Source organism: Kogia breviceps, chromosome 2 (genome assembly GCF_026419965.1).
Source record: "Kogia breviceps isolate mKogBre1 chromosome 2, mKogBre1 haplotype 1, whole genome shotgun sequence".
NCBI classification, from domain to species: domain Eukaryota; kingdom Metazoa; phylum Chordata; class Mammalia; order Artiodactyla; family Physeteridae; genus Kogia; species Kogia breviceps.
The window spans coordinates 174,304,909-174,319,154 of record NC_081311.1 but is presented as its reverse complement, the minus strand read 5'-3'; the positions used below and the strand labels follow the sequence as shown (position 1 = coordinate 174,319,154).

General features: G+C 37.1%; 1 protein-coding gene across 2 annotated transcripts in view; it reads right to left on the bottom strand.

The window, feature by feature from the left end:
- PTH2R (parathyroid hormone 2 receptor) overlaps nt 1–14,246 on the bottom strand; it is a 111,578-nt gene that overhangs the window by 44,466 nt on the left and 52,866 nt on the right. For both annotated transcript variants that reach the window (XM_067027547.1, XM_059051753.2), the window contains 2 exons: nt 4,837–4,947; nt 4,607–4,728 (listed from right to left, as the gene is read on the bottom strand). In XM_067027547.1, coding sequence (XP_066883648.1) covers nt 4,607–4,728; nt 4,837–4,885 — 171 coding nt within the window. In that variant the 5' untranslated portion in view covers nt 4,886–4,947. The remainder of the gene's footprint in view (nt 1–4,606; nt 4,729–4,836; nt 4,948–14,246) is intronic.

The following is a 14,246-nucleotide window of genomic DNA, read 5'->3' as shown; positions in this document are numbered from 1 at the left end:
CCTATTCTTTCCCTCTCTCTTTACCTCTAATTTCACATATGTTTAGACAATTACATATTATCTCACAGTCTCAGATGGTTTTGTTTTTTAAATTTATTTTTTCTCCTAATGCTTCAGTTGGATCATTTCTACTGGCCTCTCTTTAGGCTCACTGATCTTTATCATGTTGTGTCCAGTTTGCTGTTGAGCATATCAAATAACTTCTTCATTTTTTAATTGAATATTTCAATTCTACAATTTCCATTTTCTTTTTCATTTCTCTGCTGATTTTCCCATTTGTTTTATGCTTTTTCACTAAATCATCTAACATATTTATAATAGTTATTATCAAGTCCTCATCTGCAAATAAAACATCTGGATCATCTGTTTCTTCCTGCTTTTGTTTTTACTCTAGAGTTTGGGTCCTTACTTTGTTGTTGTTGTTGTTGTTGTTGTTGTTGTTGTTTTTTTTGCAGTACGTGGGCCTCTCACTGTTGTGGCCTCTCATGTAGCAGAGCACAGGCTCCGGACATGTAGGTTCAGCGGCCATGGCTCACGGACCCAGCCGCTCCGTGGCATGTGGGATCCTCTTGGACCGGGGCACAAACCCATGTCCCCTGCATTGGCAGGTGGACTCTCAACCACTGCGCCACCAGGGAAGCCCACCTTGTAATTTTTTATTACAATACAGGCATTGTAGGTAAAAGAAGAGTAAGGACTGGAGTATGTAATATTAACAGCCTGAAAAGAGCAGTCCTCTTCCAACCCAGGCTTCTTGGGTTGGGACGATGGATTACTTTGTTTTTAAACTGGGATTGGGTTTGTTGTAGTGCTTTGGTTTTGTTTTTGTTTTTATGATTCCTTTTATCCTGATTTTAGGTTTTGAGAGCAGATTCGAGACTTTTCCTTCAGCAGACCATGGGATCTGAGCACCAGCAGCCTCTAGTGGCCAGTATATGGGTTTTAGTCCATCTGACAGTTTTCCAAGCCACAGAAGGACTCTTTCTGCTTTTTGAACCATCCATCAGCTTTGGAGCTGCTGGAAATTTCACTTTGCTCTCCAGCTCTGCCCTGGGCTTTCTGCATCTCAGAAGATGTCACTCCATTATGCTGCTCTGCTCCAGTTCTCAGCTAGCCACTGCCTTGCTTTGGATGAAGACCTCCTGTGCCTAGGAAAGATCTTTCTCAGCTCTATTTTGTCAGGCTGCTGCCTTTCACTTAGTGAGATTTGTCATCTTGGGGGTTTGTCTCAGCTTTCCTGCTCTCCCCCTGGTCTATGAGCTGCAGCAGTCATGCACTTAAAGAGAGCCACAGATACCCCAAGAGATGTCTCTTAGCTCCTCTGTTCCATCCCATGCCTTCAGCTAACAGCTACCTCTCATTCTGTGAGGGTCCTACACACATCTTGGGAAATTTCTCGTGGCCCACCTGCTCCACCCCAGCCTTTGGCACACTGGATCCAGACACTCCGTGAAGGCTTATGGGAAAGAATTGGCTGATGGGTAATAGCTCACTGTGACTGGGGTTCATTCCTTGGAATTCTAAGCCCTTATTCCAGTCCTCGTCTGATAAAAGTTGTTGTAAAAATCTGGTTCTTTTCTTTTTAATCCCCTTCCATAGCCTGGTTGCTCCTCTTCTGGTGCAGAGCCAGGGATAAATGCAGCCATAGGTCTTTTCTCTCATAAGAAGGGCTTTCCCACTTCTGCAATTAGGTTCATTTAGATTTCTTGGCATTCTCAGCTTACTGATAGGCTTTTACAAATTATTAATTTTGCATCTTATTCAACTTATTCTTATTGTTGCAACTTCCCACATCCTGACTTCGTCTCTTGTTCCTGTTTTAAAACATTTATTACATATTATTTTCTCTCAAAAAAATGTTAAACTTTTTATAGAAAATATCTGGATAATATGTAAAATACAAAAAAGAGAAGGAAAAAAGTGCCCTAATTCCCACCAAGCAAAAAGAAACATTGTGTTTCATGTATTTCTTTTCACTCTATTTCTATGTATCATTTCCTACTGTTTTGAATATTTACATTCTCAATTTATATACAAGTTTACTATATGATTTTTTTTCTGGGTAACTGAATAACAAAGGAATTTCTCAAGACCACAAACTCTTTACACAAAATATATATTTGAGCTTATTTAACCATTTCTTCATTGGAAATTTAAATTCTTCAGAATATTCACTATAATAATTAATGGTTCAATAAATATTATTCCATTCAGTTCCCCCCACTTCAAATCTTTATGCTTGAATCTTAGAAGTAAAATTATAAGATCAAAGGATATGACCCCCTTGAAATTTCTTAATATATATTGTTAAATTGCTGTCCAAAAGTCCATACAACCTTTAGACATGAGATATATGGTAATTTCTAGAGTATGCCACTATTTAAAATATCATACTCTAAAGAATTTAACAACCTCATGGCCCATCATAAGAGTTTCCTCACTTTTTTTATTAAAATTAATTAGCTCATTTTGTCAAGTCAATGATATGGAAATTATTTAAAGAACAAAACAATAGATGTTTTAAAAATCTTCACCTTATTTCCCCTATAAAGATGTGGCATTTATTCTAAATGCACTTTTTCATTTTTATCTTTTTTTATACAAAAACTCTGATTATAACCATTAATAATTATCTCATAAGTAATATCATTTTGCCCTATACAATATCAAAACTTTAGAAGGTATCCAGTTTTCTTATTAAAGGATATTTACATTTCTTAAGTTTTCTCAAATTATTGCTTAAGGGTTGTAAACAATAGAAAACACTCTATATTTTTGATCAAAGAGATAAAATTACTTACACTAACAAAATTAATCAAATTTTTCAGTTAACTTTTAAATCATGTTTATATAAAATAGTATATATTTTGGGTATTTCACCATCCTTAGCTATTTTGATTCTTGTAATACATAGTAATTAAAAGAATGGTTGTAATATTCTGAATAGAGTTCAGTGTAAATAAAATCATGATATAATTTAATGGCCATTTAAAAGCTGTGAAGACTTGCACTTGTCATCATTTAATGCACAAATTCATAACAGAGTATACTAAATATTGTGAATGTTTATATCAATGAAATTGAAATTATTTTGAAGTATTTTATATTAACTCATTGTTGGCTTTGCTTCCATTATAGAGTAAATAATTGTCTCCTCACATTGACTAATTTTATCTAAGAAGCATGTCAACAATGAAATACAAAACTGAGGTCTTTTGGCAATCATTAAGGTGGTAGTGCTTTGTGTTAGAAAAAAAAGTTAAGGAAGGAAGTTCTGACTATTAATGCAAAATCAAACAGGGACTTCCCTGACAGTCCAGTGGGTAAGACTCCGTACTTCCAATGCAGGGGGCGTGGGTTTGATCCCTGGTCAGGTAATTAAGATCCCACATGCAGCTCAGCACGGCCAAAAAAAAAAAGAAATCAAACGAAGAAAACTCCAACTTACCACTTCTGCCACTGTTCTCCCTCCCTACCTACCAAAACATAAATATCATCAAGCATAAAGAAGAATGTCTAATGTTAGGAGAGTTATGTATTATGACTGCTCTCAGGATCCTCATAAAATCATTTATACATCAACTTACCATGTTCATTCCTAGCATCATATGCTTATAGCATCATGCATTTTACTGATGAGGTCTGCATGATAGGAATTTAGGCATAACTTTCAATCCACCACATATAACCTAAAAGTAACTATCTAGAAGGTTTTGAAATTTGCATATGATTACCATACTGGAAACAGCACTGACCCTGCCATGATCCAGCTGTGTCACTTTGACCAACACTTAACCTTTGGTTCTGAATTGCCTCACACATGTAAAATTAAGGCATTGTGTGAGAAGACCTATAAGACACCCCTTGCTCCTCTTTAATTCTGAAACTCTAATCTTTCATATACTAATGAAATCACCTGCTGGTAAATCTTATGATATGGAAAATACATCTCTAAAATACAAAGCTTCTCCAGGAATACAGAGTGAGATGAGATGTAGCCATTCATAGGTAACCAAGAAAAAAATCATGCATCATGTTGCTAACTACCAATTTGAATTTTTATATATAAATAATATAGCATCATATAGTGTAATGTAAACATAATATAATACAACAGACACATATTTTTAATTATATATGCATATATCTCAGCCAGGTCACTCTAACCTAAGAAAATATCAAAATGTTTCAGGTCCTAAAATAGATAACGAATGAGAACCTACTGTATAGCTCAGGGAACTCTACTCAATGCTCTATGGTGACCTAAATGGGAAGGAAATCCAAAAAAGAGGGGATATATGTATAAGTATAGCTGATTCACTTTGCTGTACAGTAGAAACTAACACAACATTGTAAAGCAACATACTCCAATAAAAATTAATTTTTAAAAAATAAAATAGTAACTTCTTAAAACAGGAAAAAAAATGTTTTAGATCCTAGACCTTTCCTTAACTAGGTATTTGAAAAGATTCCAAACTTGCTTTTATCTTTTTTGATCTTTGTGTCATATAATATAAGGATTTTTATAATAGTGGTTGACAATCAATAATTGTATAAAAACCTTTTGCTTCCCCTTAGGGGTTCACAAATACAAAGATACCATTACCTTTCCTATGCTGATATCTGGCTGCAGAAAGTGAAGGCAGTCTGAATAATTAGCCCATGTTTTATTTGAACTGTCCATAAAATCCCATGTTCCATTGGGGTTACAGCGTCGGAAAGCAACTCCTGTGAAGACATGAAGAAAAACACTGAGATTGCTCAGTTCTTGTAGAGTCCATTATAAAAAAAAATAAATTTCTATTCCAAATTAATCATTTCAGAAAAATTCAATACCTTTATGATTGAAGTCATAAATATAAGGAGGGCATGGGACAGCCAACATTTTCCCCACTGTTCCTCTAGGCCAACAGATGAGTCCATCCCATTCTGGGAAACAATTTCCCTCTGATAAGGAAAAAAATTAAAAAGCAAATAAACAAAAATGCAGTTAGACCCAGACAATGAATGCATTCAAAATACAAAATTTCAGGTCACTGCCTATGTAAAACACAGGCACTGTAAAACAAATCGGTAGTTTTGGAAACTAGAATGGGGTAGATATGATGTAAATACCCCAAAACTCATCCACCTAGCCTCATCAAAGGCCCATTGATAGGAACATTTGATTTGCATAGATTAAACATATTTTAGTGATTCCAATATATATGAGTTATAGCAACTAATATATAAGAAACATCAGAATTCACTGAGAAAAATTTCTTTTTTATTAATTTTTATTGGAGTATAGTAGCTTTACAATGTTGTGTTAGTTTCTGCTGTACAGCAAAGTGAATCAGCTACATGTATATGTATATCCCCTTTTTTTAGACTTCCTTCCCATTTAGGTCACCACAGAGCACTGAGTAGAGTTCCCTGTGCTGTACAGTAGGTTCTCATTAGTTATCTAGCAGATAATATCGCTTATATGTGGAATCTAGAGAAAAGGGTACAAGTGAACTTATTTGCAAAGCAGAAATAGAGACACAGATGTAGAGAACAAACTTATGGATACTAAGGGGGGAAAGGGGCGGGGTGGGATGAATCGGGAGATAAGAACAATTTCTGTTAGTAAAAGTCTATCATAGTTGTAGCTACATTTTTTACCTTAGATTTTTTTTAAACTACTGTTAAAAAATATGACACATGAAATAGACTGAGCTTCACAGGTAAGCTCCAAGATTTGCGTTTGCCTTTTTACCAATTACTAGTAATTTCTTTGAGTCTAACACTCATCTGAAACAAAATTCTCAGAAACTCTACTCTCCTCGAGATGAATCCAGAACCCTATTACTTCTCACAATGTCCACTGCCACACCCCTCGTCCAAGCCACCACATCTCCAGACTAAATTATTGCAATGGCCCCCAAATGGTCTTCTTGATTCCATTCTTGCTCTCCTCTCATTTATTCTTCATGCAAGAGACCAAAATCCTCCAAAGACTTCCCATCTCACTCTGAGCAGAAGCGGAGTCTTTCCAAGGCCTAACGGCCCCTCAGGATCTTCTCTCTCCCCTGGCTTATTCCCGACTCACCCGCCCCAACCCATACTCCTTATCCCCTTTCCTACTATATTTTTCACTTGAGTTCTCATCACCTTCCACTATTAAGTGTTATTTTATTATGTTCTTAAACCATAGGATTTAAGGAGCTTAAGGGTGAGGAATTTTGTCTGTTTTTTTAAATTAATTTTTATTGGAATATAGTTGCTTTACAATGCTGTGACAGCTTCTACTGTACAGCAAAGTGAATCAGCTATACATATACATATATCCCCTCTTTTTTGGATTTCATTCCCATTTAGGTTACCACGGAGCACTGAGTACAGTTCCCTGTGCTATACTATAGGTTCTTATTAGTCACCTATTTTATACACAGTATCAATAGTGTATATATATCAATCCCAATCTCCCAATTCTTCCCACCCCCGCTTTCCCCTTGGTATCCATATGTTTGTTCTCTACATCTGTGTCTCTATTTCTGCTTTGCAAATAAGATCATCTATATCATTTTTCTAGATTCCACATATATGCATTAATATATGATATTTGTTTTTCTCTTTCTAGCTTACTTCACTCTGTATGACAGTCTCTAGGTCCATCCACATCTCTACAAATGGCCCAATTTCATTCCTTGTTATGGTTGAGTAATATCCCATTGTATATAATGTACCACATCTTCTCTATCGATTCCTTTGTTGATGGACATTTAGGTTGTTTCCATGTCCTGGCTATTATAAACAGTGCTGTGATGAACATTGTGGTACATGACTCTTTTTCAATTATGGTTTTCTCTCAGTATATGCCCAGGAGGGGGATTGTTGGGTCATATGGTAATTCTATTTTCAGTTTTTTAAGGAACCTCCATACTGTTCTCCATAGTGGCTGTATCAATTTACATTCCCACCAACAGTGCAAGAGAGTTCCCTTTTCTCCACACCCTCTCCAGCATTTATTGTTTGTAGATTTTCTGATGATGGCCATTCTGACCAGTGTGAGGTGATACCTCATTGTAGTTTTGATTTGCATTTCTCTAATGATTAATGATATTGAGCATCTTTTCATGTGCCTCTTGGCCATCGGTATGTCTTCTTTGGAGAAATGTCTATTTAGGTCTTCTGCCCATTTTTTGATTGGGTTGTTTGTTTTTTTGGTATTGAGCTGCATGAACTATTTGTATATTTTGGAGATTAATCCTTTGTTAGCTGGTTCATTTGCAAATATTTTCTCCTGTTTTGTTTCATGCGTTTGCCACTCTGTGTTTTTCAGGATTCCCCTCCATTAGTTGTGTATGAAACTTTCAAGAAGAGAGCCTATCAGCCATGTCATATTCCAACTTACAGAGACTATTTTTAATGAGTGCTGTATTCATTTTCCATTGCTTCCATAACAAATTAGCACAAACTTAGCAGCTTCAAATACCCCAAATTTATTATCTCACTATTTCTGTAGGTCAGAAGTCCGGTGAGCTCAGCCAGACCTCTGCTTATAGATTCACAAGGCTGAATCAAGGGCTGGGCAGCACTGTGATGCTTTCTGAGGCTCTGGGGGAAAATCCATTTCCTTACTCATTCCAGTTGTTGGTAGAATTTACTTCCTTGTAGTGATAAGACTGAGGTTCCCTTCTCCTTCCTGGCTGTCAGCTGAGGGCTATTCCCAGCTTTTGAAAGCCACTTGCATTCCTTGGCTCATGGCCCCCTTCCTCCATCTTCAAAGTCAGCAAGGGAGGTCAAGTCCTTCTCAAATTTCAAGTCTCTCCTCCATTCTTTTTTTCCATTACTGACTATTCCGCCTTCCTCTTTCACTTTTAAGAACCCACGTGATTACATTAGTCCTGTCCAAATAATCCAGACTAATCTTCCTATTTTAAGGTCCACAACCTCAATTCCGTCTGCAATGCCCTTTTGCTCTGTAATATAACATACACAGGCAGAACACCAGATATTAGGGTTTGGACACCTTTGAGGGGACATTATTCTGCTACCACAAGTGCCATTGCAGCTCTCTCAATTTTTTAGTTACCAATTACACTAACTGTAGCTGAGGATTTTTGTTATAGCTAACATTCAATATGCCGAGTTGTTCAGTTTTGAATAGTCAGCATGATAGAACCTCATGCAAACACCAATTTCTACAGAAAAGAATTCAGCATAAACCTGGAATTAACTTGCTAGTGTCCACCATATCACATGGAAACAAGTACTTGATTTGCTTTGTGAATTGCTGAAGCAATAAGAAAAAGAAAATATCTTCCCTCACCACATTGTTCTCGTAGAAGAGAATGTTTCTTGGAAACAGCCTCACTTTGCTCTCATAATAAAAGCCTGGGCTTTGCATATTGCGAGTAACCCAGGAACTCATTACGCTGGCTCCTGTTTCTGGTATACGGCTTCACCTGCTTCTTTCCACCATGACCTGCTTTATGTGTGTTTATATTCCTTCTTGTTTAAACAGAGTATAATGAATCAATCTCTTCCATAAACTTTGCACTAGATACTCTTCTGCGTCTTGACAGCATTCCATATGGTTTCCCATCCATTCACTTTATCTTTAATAAGTCATGCATCCTTATTTATCTGGATCCAATCCTTTACCAGATACAGTATCTATGGTGCAATCTACATAAAATGGACCCAGACACATATTCCTGTATTCTTGTAACTAGTTGTCCCTTTAAAATGTATGCTGCAATGTCATGTGAGATATTCTGACAAGAGTTGATCATGTGATGGACTAAGGTCTTCACAGAAGTCTAAAGGCCAATGATCAGTTTATTCTATAATTATGTCAGTTTTAAACTGCAATAAAGAATACTGCTGATATTTTCCTTATGCTTTAAAAGGAATCGTTTCTTTGTTCCCTAAAAGATACCAGTCCAAATATACATACAGCTCAATATCTAAAAAAACAAACAACCCAATCAAAAAATGGGCATAAGACTTAGATAGACATTTCTCCAAAGAAGATATACAGATGGCCAACAGGCACAGGAAAAGTTGCTCAATATCACTTATTATTAGAGAAATGAAAATCAAAACCACAATTAGGTATCACCTCACACCTATCAGAATGACTATCAAAAAGTCTACAAATAATAAATGCTGGAGAGGGTGTGGAGAAAAGGGAACCCTCCTACACTGTTGGTAGGAATGTAAATTGGTGCAGCCACTATGGAGAACAGTATGGAGGTTCCTTAAAAAACTAAAAATAGAACTACCATATGATCCAGCAATCCCACTCCTGGATGCATGCACTCCAATGTTCATTGCAGCACTCTTTACAATAGCCAAGACATGGAACCAACCTAAATGTCCATCGACAGAGGAATGGATAAAGAAGATGTGGTATATATATATATACAATGTAATATTACTCAGCCATCAAAAAGAATAAAATAATGTCATTTGCAGCAACATGGATTGACCTAGAGATTATCATACTAAGTGAAGTAAGTCTGACAGAGAAGGACAAGTATATGCTATCTCTTATATGTGGAATCTAAAAAGATGATACAAATGAACTTATTTACAAAACAGAAATAGACCCACAGACATAGAAAACAAGCTTATTAGTTACCAAAGGGGCTTATTGGTTACTAAAGGGGATAGTGAGGTGGGAGGGAGGGAGATAAATTAGGAGTTTAGGATTAACATATACATACTACTATATATAAAAACAACAAGGACCTACTGTAGAGCACAGGAAACTCTACTCAATATCTTGTAATAACCTATAATGGAAATTATATATATAACATAGATATATATAAAACTGAATCACTTTGCTGTATACTTGAAACTAACACAACATTGTAAGTTAACTATACTTCAATTTTTTTAAGTTTTAAAAAATAAAATAGAATAGCATGTCCTTTAAAAAAAAAAAAAAGATACCATCCCACACACACACACACAGACATATTTCAAAATTCAGAAAACCAACACTCCCCCAGAATAATGTTTCTGTAGATTGTAATCATCTCTCTGCTGGCTCTTTGACAAAGAAAATAATCAATATTCACAAAAGGTTGAAAAGATTGTGAAAGCCATGCCCTCATACAGCTAATACAGAGATCTTAAATAATATCTCTTTGATCATCAATTCACATTCTATGAGAGTAAATATTTTCATTATTTAGCAAGAAACTAATTAATTGCCTAATGAGTCACCAAACTCCCTTTATAAATTAACACCATTAATTACACTCCCTGTAATCTTTTGTGTGTGCCAGGACAAACTGATCATTAATGAAACTTGTCAAACCATGATATTTACACAAAACAATCTAAAATCTGGAGAATATAACTTTGACTCTTTTCAGTTCTACAGTTACCCATAACATAATACAACCATACAATTGTGAAATAAAATTGTGAAATAAAATTAATATTAATATTAATATTTTGCATTTTGTTCTTAAATACCTAAATAGTTGTATAACGAGGTATTTGCATTTATGTTTTCTTTTCTTTCTTTCATAGACAAGAAGAAAAATTATATTTTATTTTCATTATAAAATTTTTTTCAGAAAAAAACCAGGATATTATATACCCACAATCTAGAATTTACAGTTGGTAATATTTTACCATATTTATTTCATCTAAATGAATGCTATGGTATTTTAAAGTAAGTTGCAGGCAGCATAACAGTTCACTCCTAAATATTCTGATATGCATCTCTCAATTTTAGGAGAATTTTAAAATGAAAACTTCTTAAATTAACTAGTGAATTCACACTTGTAAAATGAAGAAATGCTGAGTCACTTTACATATATAGACATTTTTCATTGAAAGGGAGACCAAAGTTTGACCAGATTTAATTCTATCCTATTGTATGGAGAAAGATCTCAAAGAAAGTGCCTTTTCTCTTTTAATATTTATTCATCTACACATTTCACATGAGTTGCACCATCACAAATTTTAGATGTTACATAAGTTCACATCCAGATCTTTTACTCTTTTTAACTCTTGTGGTGTGTGACTGATTCCCAGTTGCTTGTCTTTGCTGATCCTATTCCCTCTGCCTGGAATGTCTTTTTACTTTCTTCTGTACACATCTAAATCCTACTCCTTTAATTTCAAGATTGCTCCTCCAGAAAGCTTTCTCCGATTCCTCCCTGATGAATTAAGATGCTTTTTCAGTGGTTCCATAGTTGTGATACCTCTGTTGTTATACTTACACACCACCTGAAAGGTGTCTACTTCCCTTATTAGATCATCATTTCCATGGGGTAAGGACAGGCTTTGATTCATTTTTTCCAGTGCTTACTACAGAAGCACCACACTGTAGGCACATAATATCTTTGTTGAACTGTTAAAGGGACAACAAAGATGATAATGTTGGACTAGATAGTCTCTAAGGTATCTTCCAGCTCAAAATTTCATGAGACTTCATAGAAAATAGTTCATTTAGCCCTCCTAGATAACAATCTTTATAAATTCCTTCATGACAGTGTTGCTCTTTGTTAGTACACCTACATGTTTGAGATATCAGGGTCAGTGTTCTTTAAAGGTAATGTAAGTGATTCCCTTTCCTGGCATTATTAGTTTAGCCATTCAGAGAACTCTTTCCTAGTATAAGACATCTACAAAGGCTGAATTAATATAAAAACCTTCTTTGTGAAAACATGGCTTAGCTGGCTACAAATTAAAGTAATAAATCTGAGACCAGAAGTTATTCCGTAGGATCAGTAGGCACTGCACTGGGGGCTTATGTTAGAGGCCTCTACTGACTTATTGGCTAAGAGCTTGGATTTTGATTGTATTCTGGTAACAAAAGATGAGTCTGAGACCTGATGAAGTGGGACACTGGACTGGAAACTCCTGTATAAGGTCAGGATCCCCAAAATATGAACCCCTTAGTGAGAGTGAACAAGAAACAAAAGTATCTTTCAGAAAGAGATTGGCTTGTTTCACTCCTGGCTGCATTTAGAGTTGGACTAGGAAACAATGGAGAAAAAGATTCTTCTCTGACAATTTCTAACCACAAGCTCACATTCATGTGTGGTCTAATATGTGGTCTTAGTTTAAAGTGGAAATAGATCAATAGTTCCACTAGGCACCTTGCAGAAAACAGAAATTTTGGAAGAATGCACATTACATGAGTACCTTATAAGTTCTTTATCATAAGTCATTAGACACACAAGGAAATAAGCCCCCATATGTGGTAGTCAGTATTGACAAGCAAAGTCTGTGGTTATTTTAATATCAAATGCAGAATATAAAATATGTCTAAGAAGGAAAAAGAAAAGAGATTAAAATGATATTTAAAATAAAGAAACTATCAAAATTAAATAGGAAGATCCCCAAAACTGAAAAATACAATAATCAAAATTATCTTAATGGATGGATTAAAGAGACTAGACAAAGATGAACAAAGAGTTGGAGAACTGGAAAATATATTTGCAGAAATTAACAAAACAGCAGTAGAAAAACAAAGAAAAGGAAATCATATAAGACATAAAGATACAAAGGGTAATGTGAGAAGTTCCCATACTTGTCTACTTAAAGTTCCAGAAACAGAGAATAGGAGAATAGGGGAGAGCAAATTTTCAAAGACAAAATAGCAAAACATTCCCACCACTGAAAAAAGACACAGAACCTTAGACTCCAGAGATCAAATGAACTAACACCTAGATACAGAATGAAATTGCAGAACATCAAAATCAAAGAGAAACTCTTAAAAGGAGCCAATGAGAAAAACTAATCACCAACAAAGACTGAGAACTGATTTGTCAACAACAACAATGGAAGCCAGGGTGGAAAAGTAAAACAATATCCTTAGGAGCTAAAAGTAAACAATTCTCATCCAAGGATAATAAGTCAAAAAAAAGTACCTCTGAAGATTGAGACCAAAATAAATACCTTTTCAGACAAACAAAAACTGAGATAATTCACTATAAGTCGATTCCAATGAAAGAAATCCTTTAAAAAGATGTATTTCAGGAACGGCTTCAAGATGGCAGAAGAGTAAGACTCAGAGATCACCTTCCTCCACACAAATACATCAGAAATACATCTACATGTGGAACAACCACTAGAAAACACCTACTGAACGCTGGCAGAAGACCTCAGACCTCCCCAAAGGAAAGAAACTCCCCACGTACCTGGGTAGGGCAAAAGAAAAAAAAATAAACAGAGACAAAAGAATAGGGACGGGACCTGCACCAGTGGGAGGGAGCTGTGAAGGAGGAAAGGTTTCCACACACTAGAGGCCCCTTCATGGGCTGAGACGGCGGGTGGCAGAGGGGGAAGCTTCAGAGCCCCGGAGGAGAGCGCAGCCACAGGGGTGGGGAGGGCAAAGTGGAGAGATTCCCGCACAGAGGATCGGTGCTGACCAGCACTCACCAGCCCGAGAGGCTTCTCTGCTCACTCTCTGGGACGGGCGGGGCCGGGGGCTGAGGCTCAGGCTTCGGTCGGATCACAGGGAGAGGACTGGGGTTGGCGGCGTGAACACAGCCTGAAGGGGCTAGTGCGCCACGGCTAGTGGGGACGGAGTCCGGGAAAGGTCTGGAGCTGCCTAAGAGACAAGAGACTTTTTCTTGCCTCTGTTTCCTGGTGCGCGAGGAGAGGGGATTCAGTGCGCCGCTTATAGGGGCTCCAGAAACAGGAGCGAGCCCCAGCTATCAGCATGGACACCAGAGACGGGCATGAGACGCTAAGGCTGCTGCTGCTGCCACCAAGAAGCCTGTGTGCAAGCACAGGTCACTCTCCACACCTCCCCTCCCGGGAGCCTGTGCAGCCCGCTACTGCCAGGGTCCCGTGATCCAGGGACAGCTTCCCCGGGAGAACGCACAGTGCACATCAGGCTGGTGCAACGTCATGCCGGCCTCTGCCGCCGCAGGCTCGCCCCGCATCTGTACCCCTCCCTCCCCCTGGCCTGAGTGAGCCAGAGCCCCCTAATCAGCTGCTCCTTTAACCCCGTCCTGTCAGAGCGAAGAACTGATGCCCAGCAGTGACCTACACACAGAGGTAGGTCCAAATCCAAAGCTGAACCCCGGGAGCTATGCGAACAAAGAAGAGAAAGGGAAATCTCTCCCAGCAGCCTCAGAAGCAGCAGATTAAATCTCCACAATCAACTTGTTGTACCCTGCATCTCTGGAATACCTGAATACACAACGAATAATCCCAAATTGAGGAGGTGGACTTTGGGAGCAACGATATATATATATTTTTTCCCTTTCCCTCTTTTTGTGAGTGTGTATCTATAT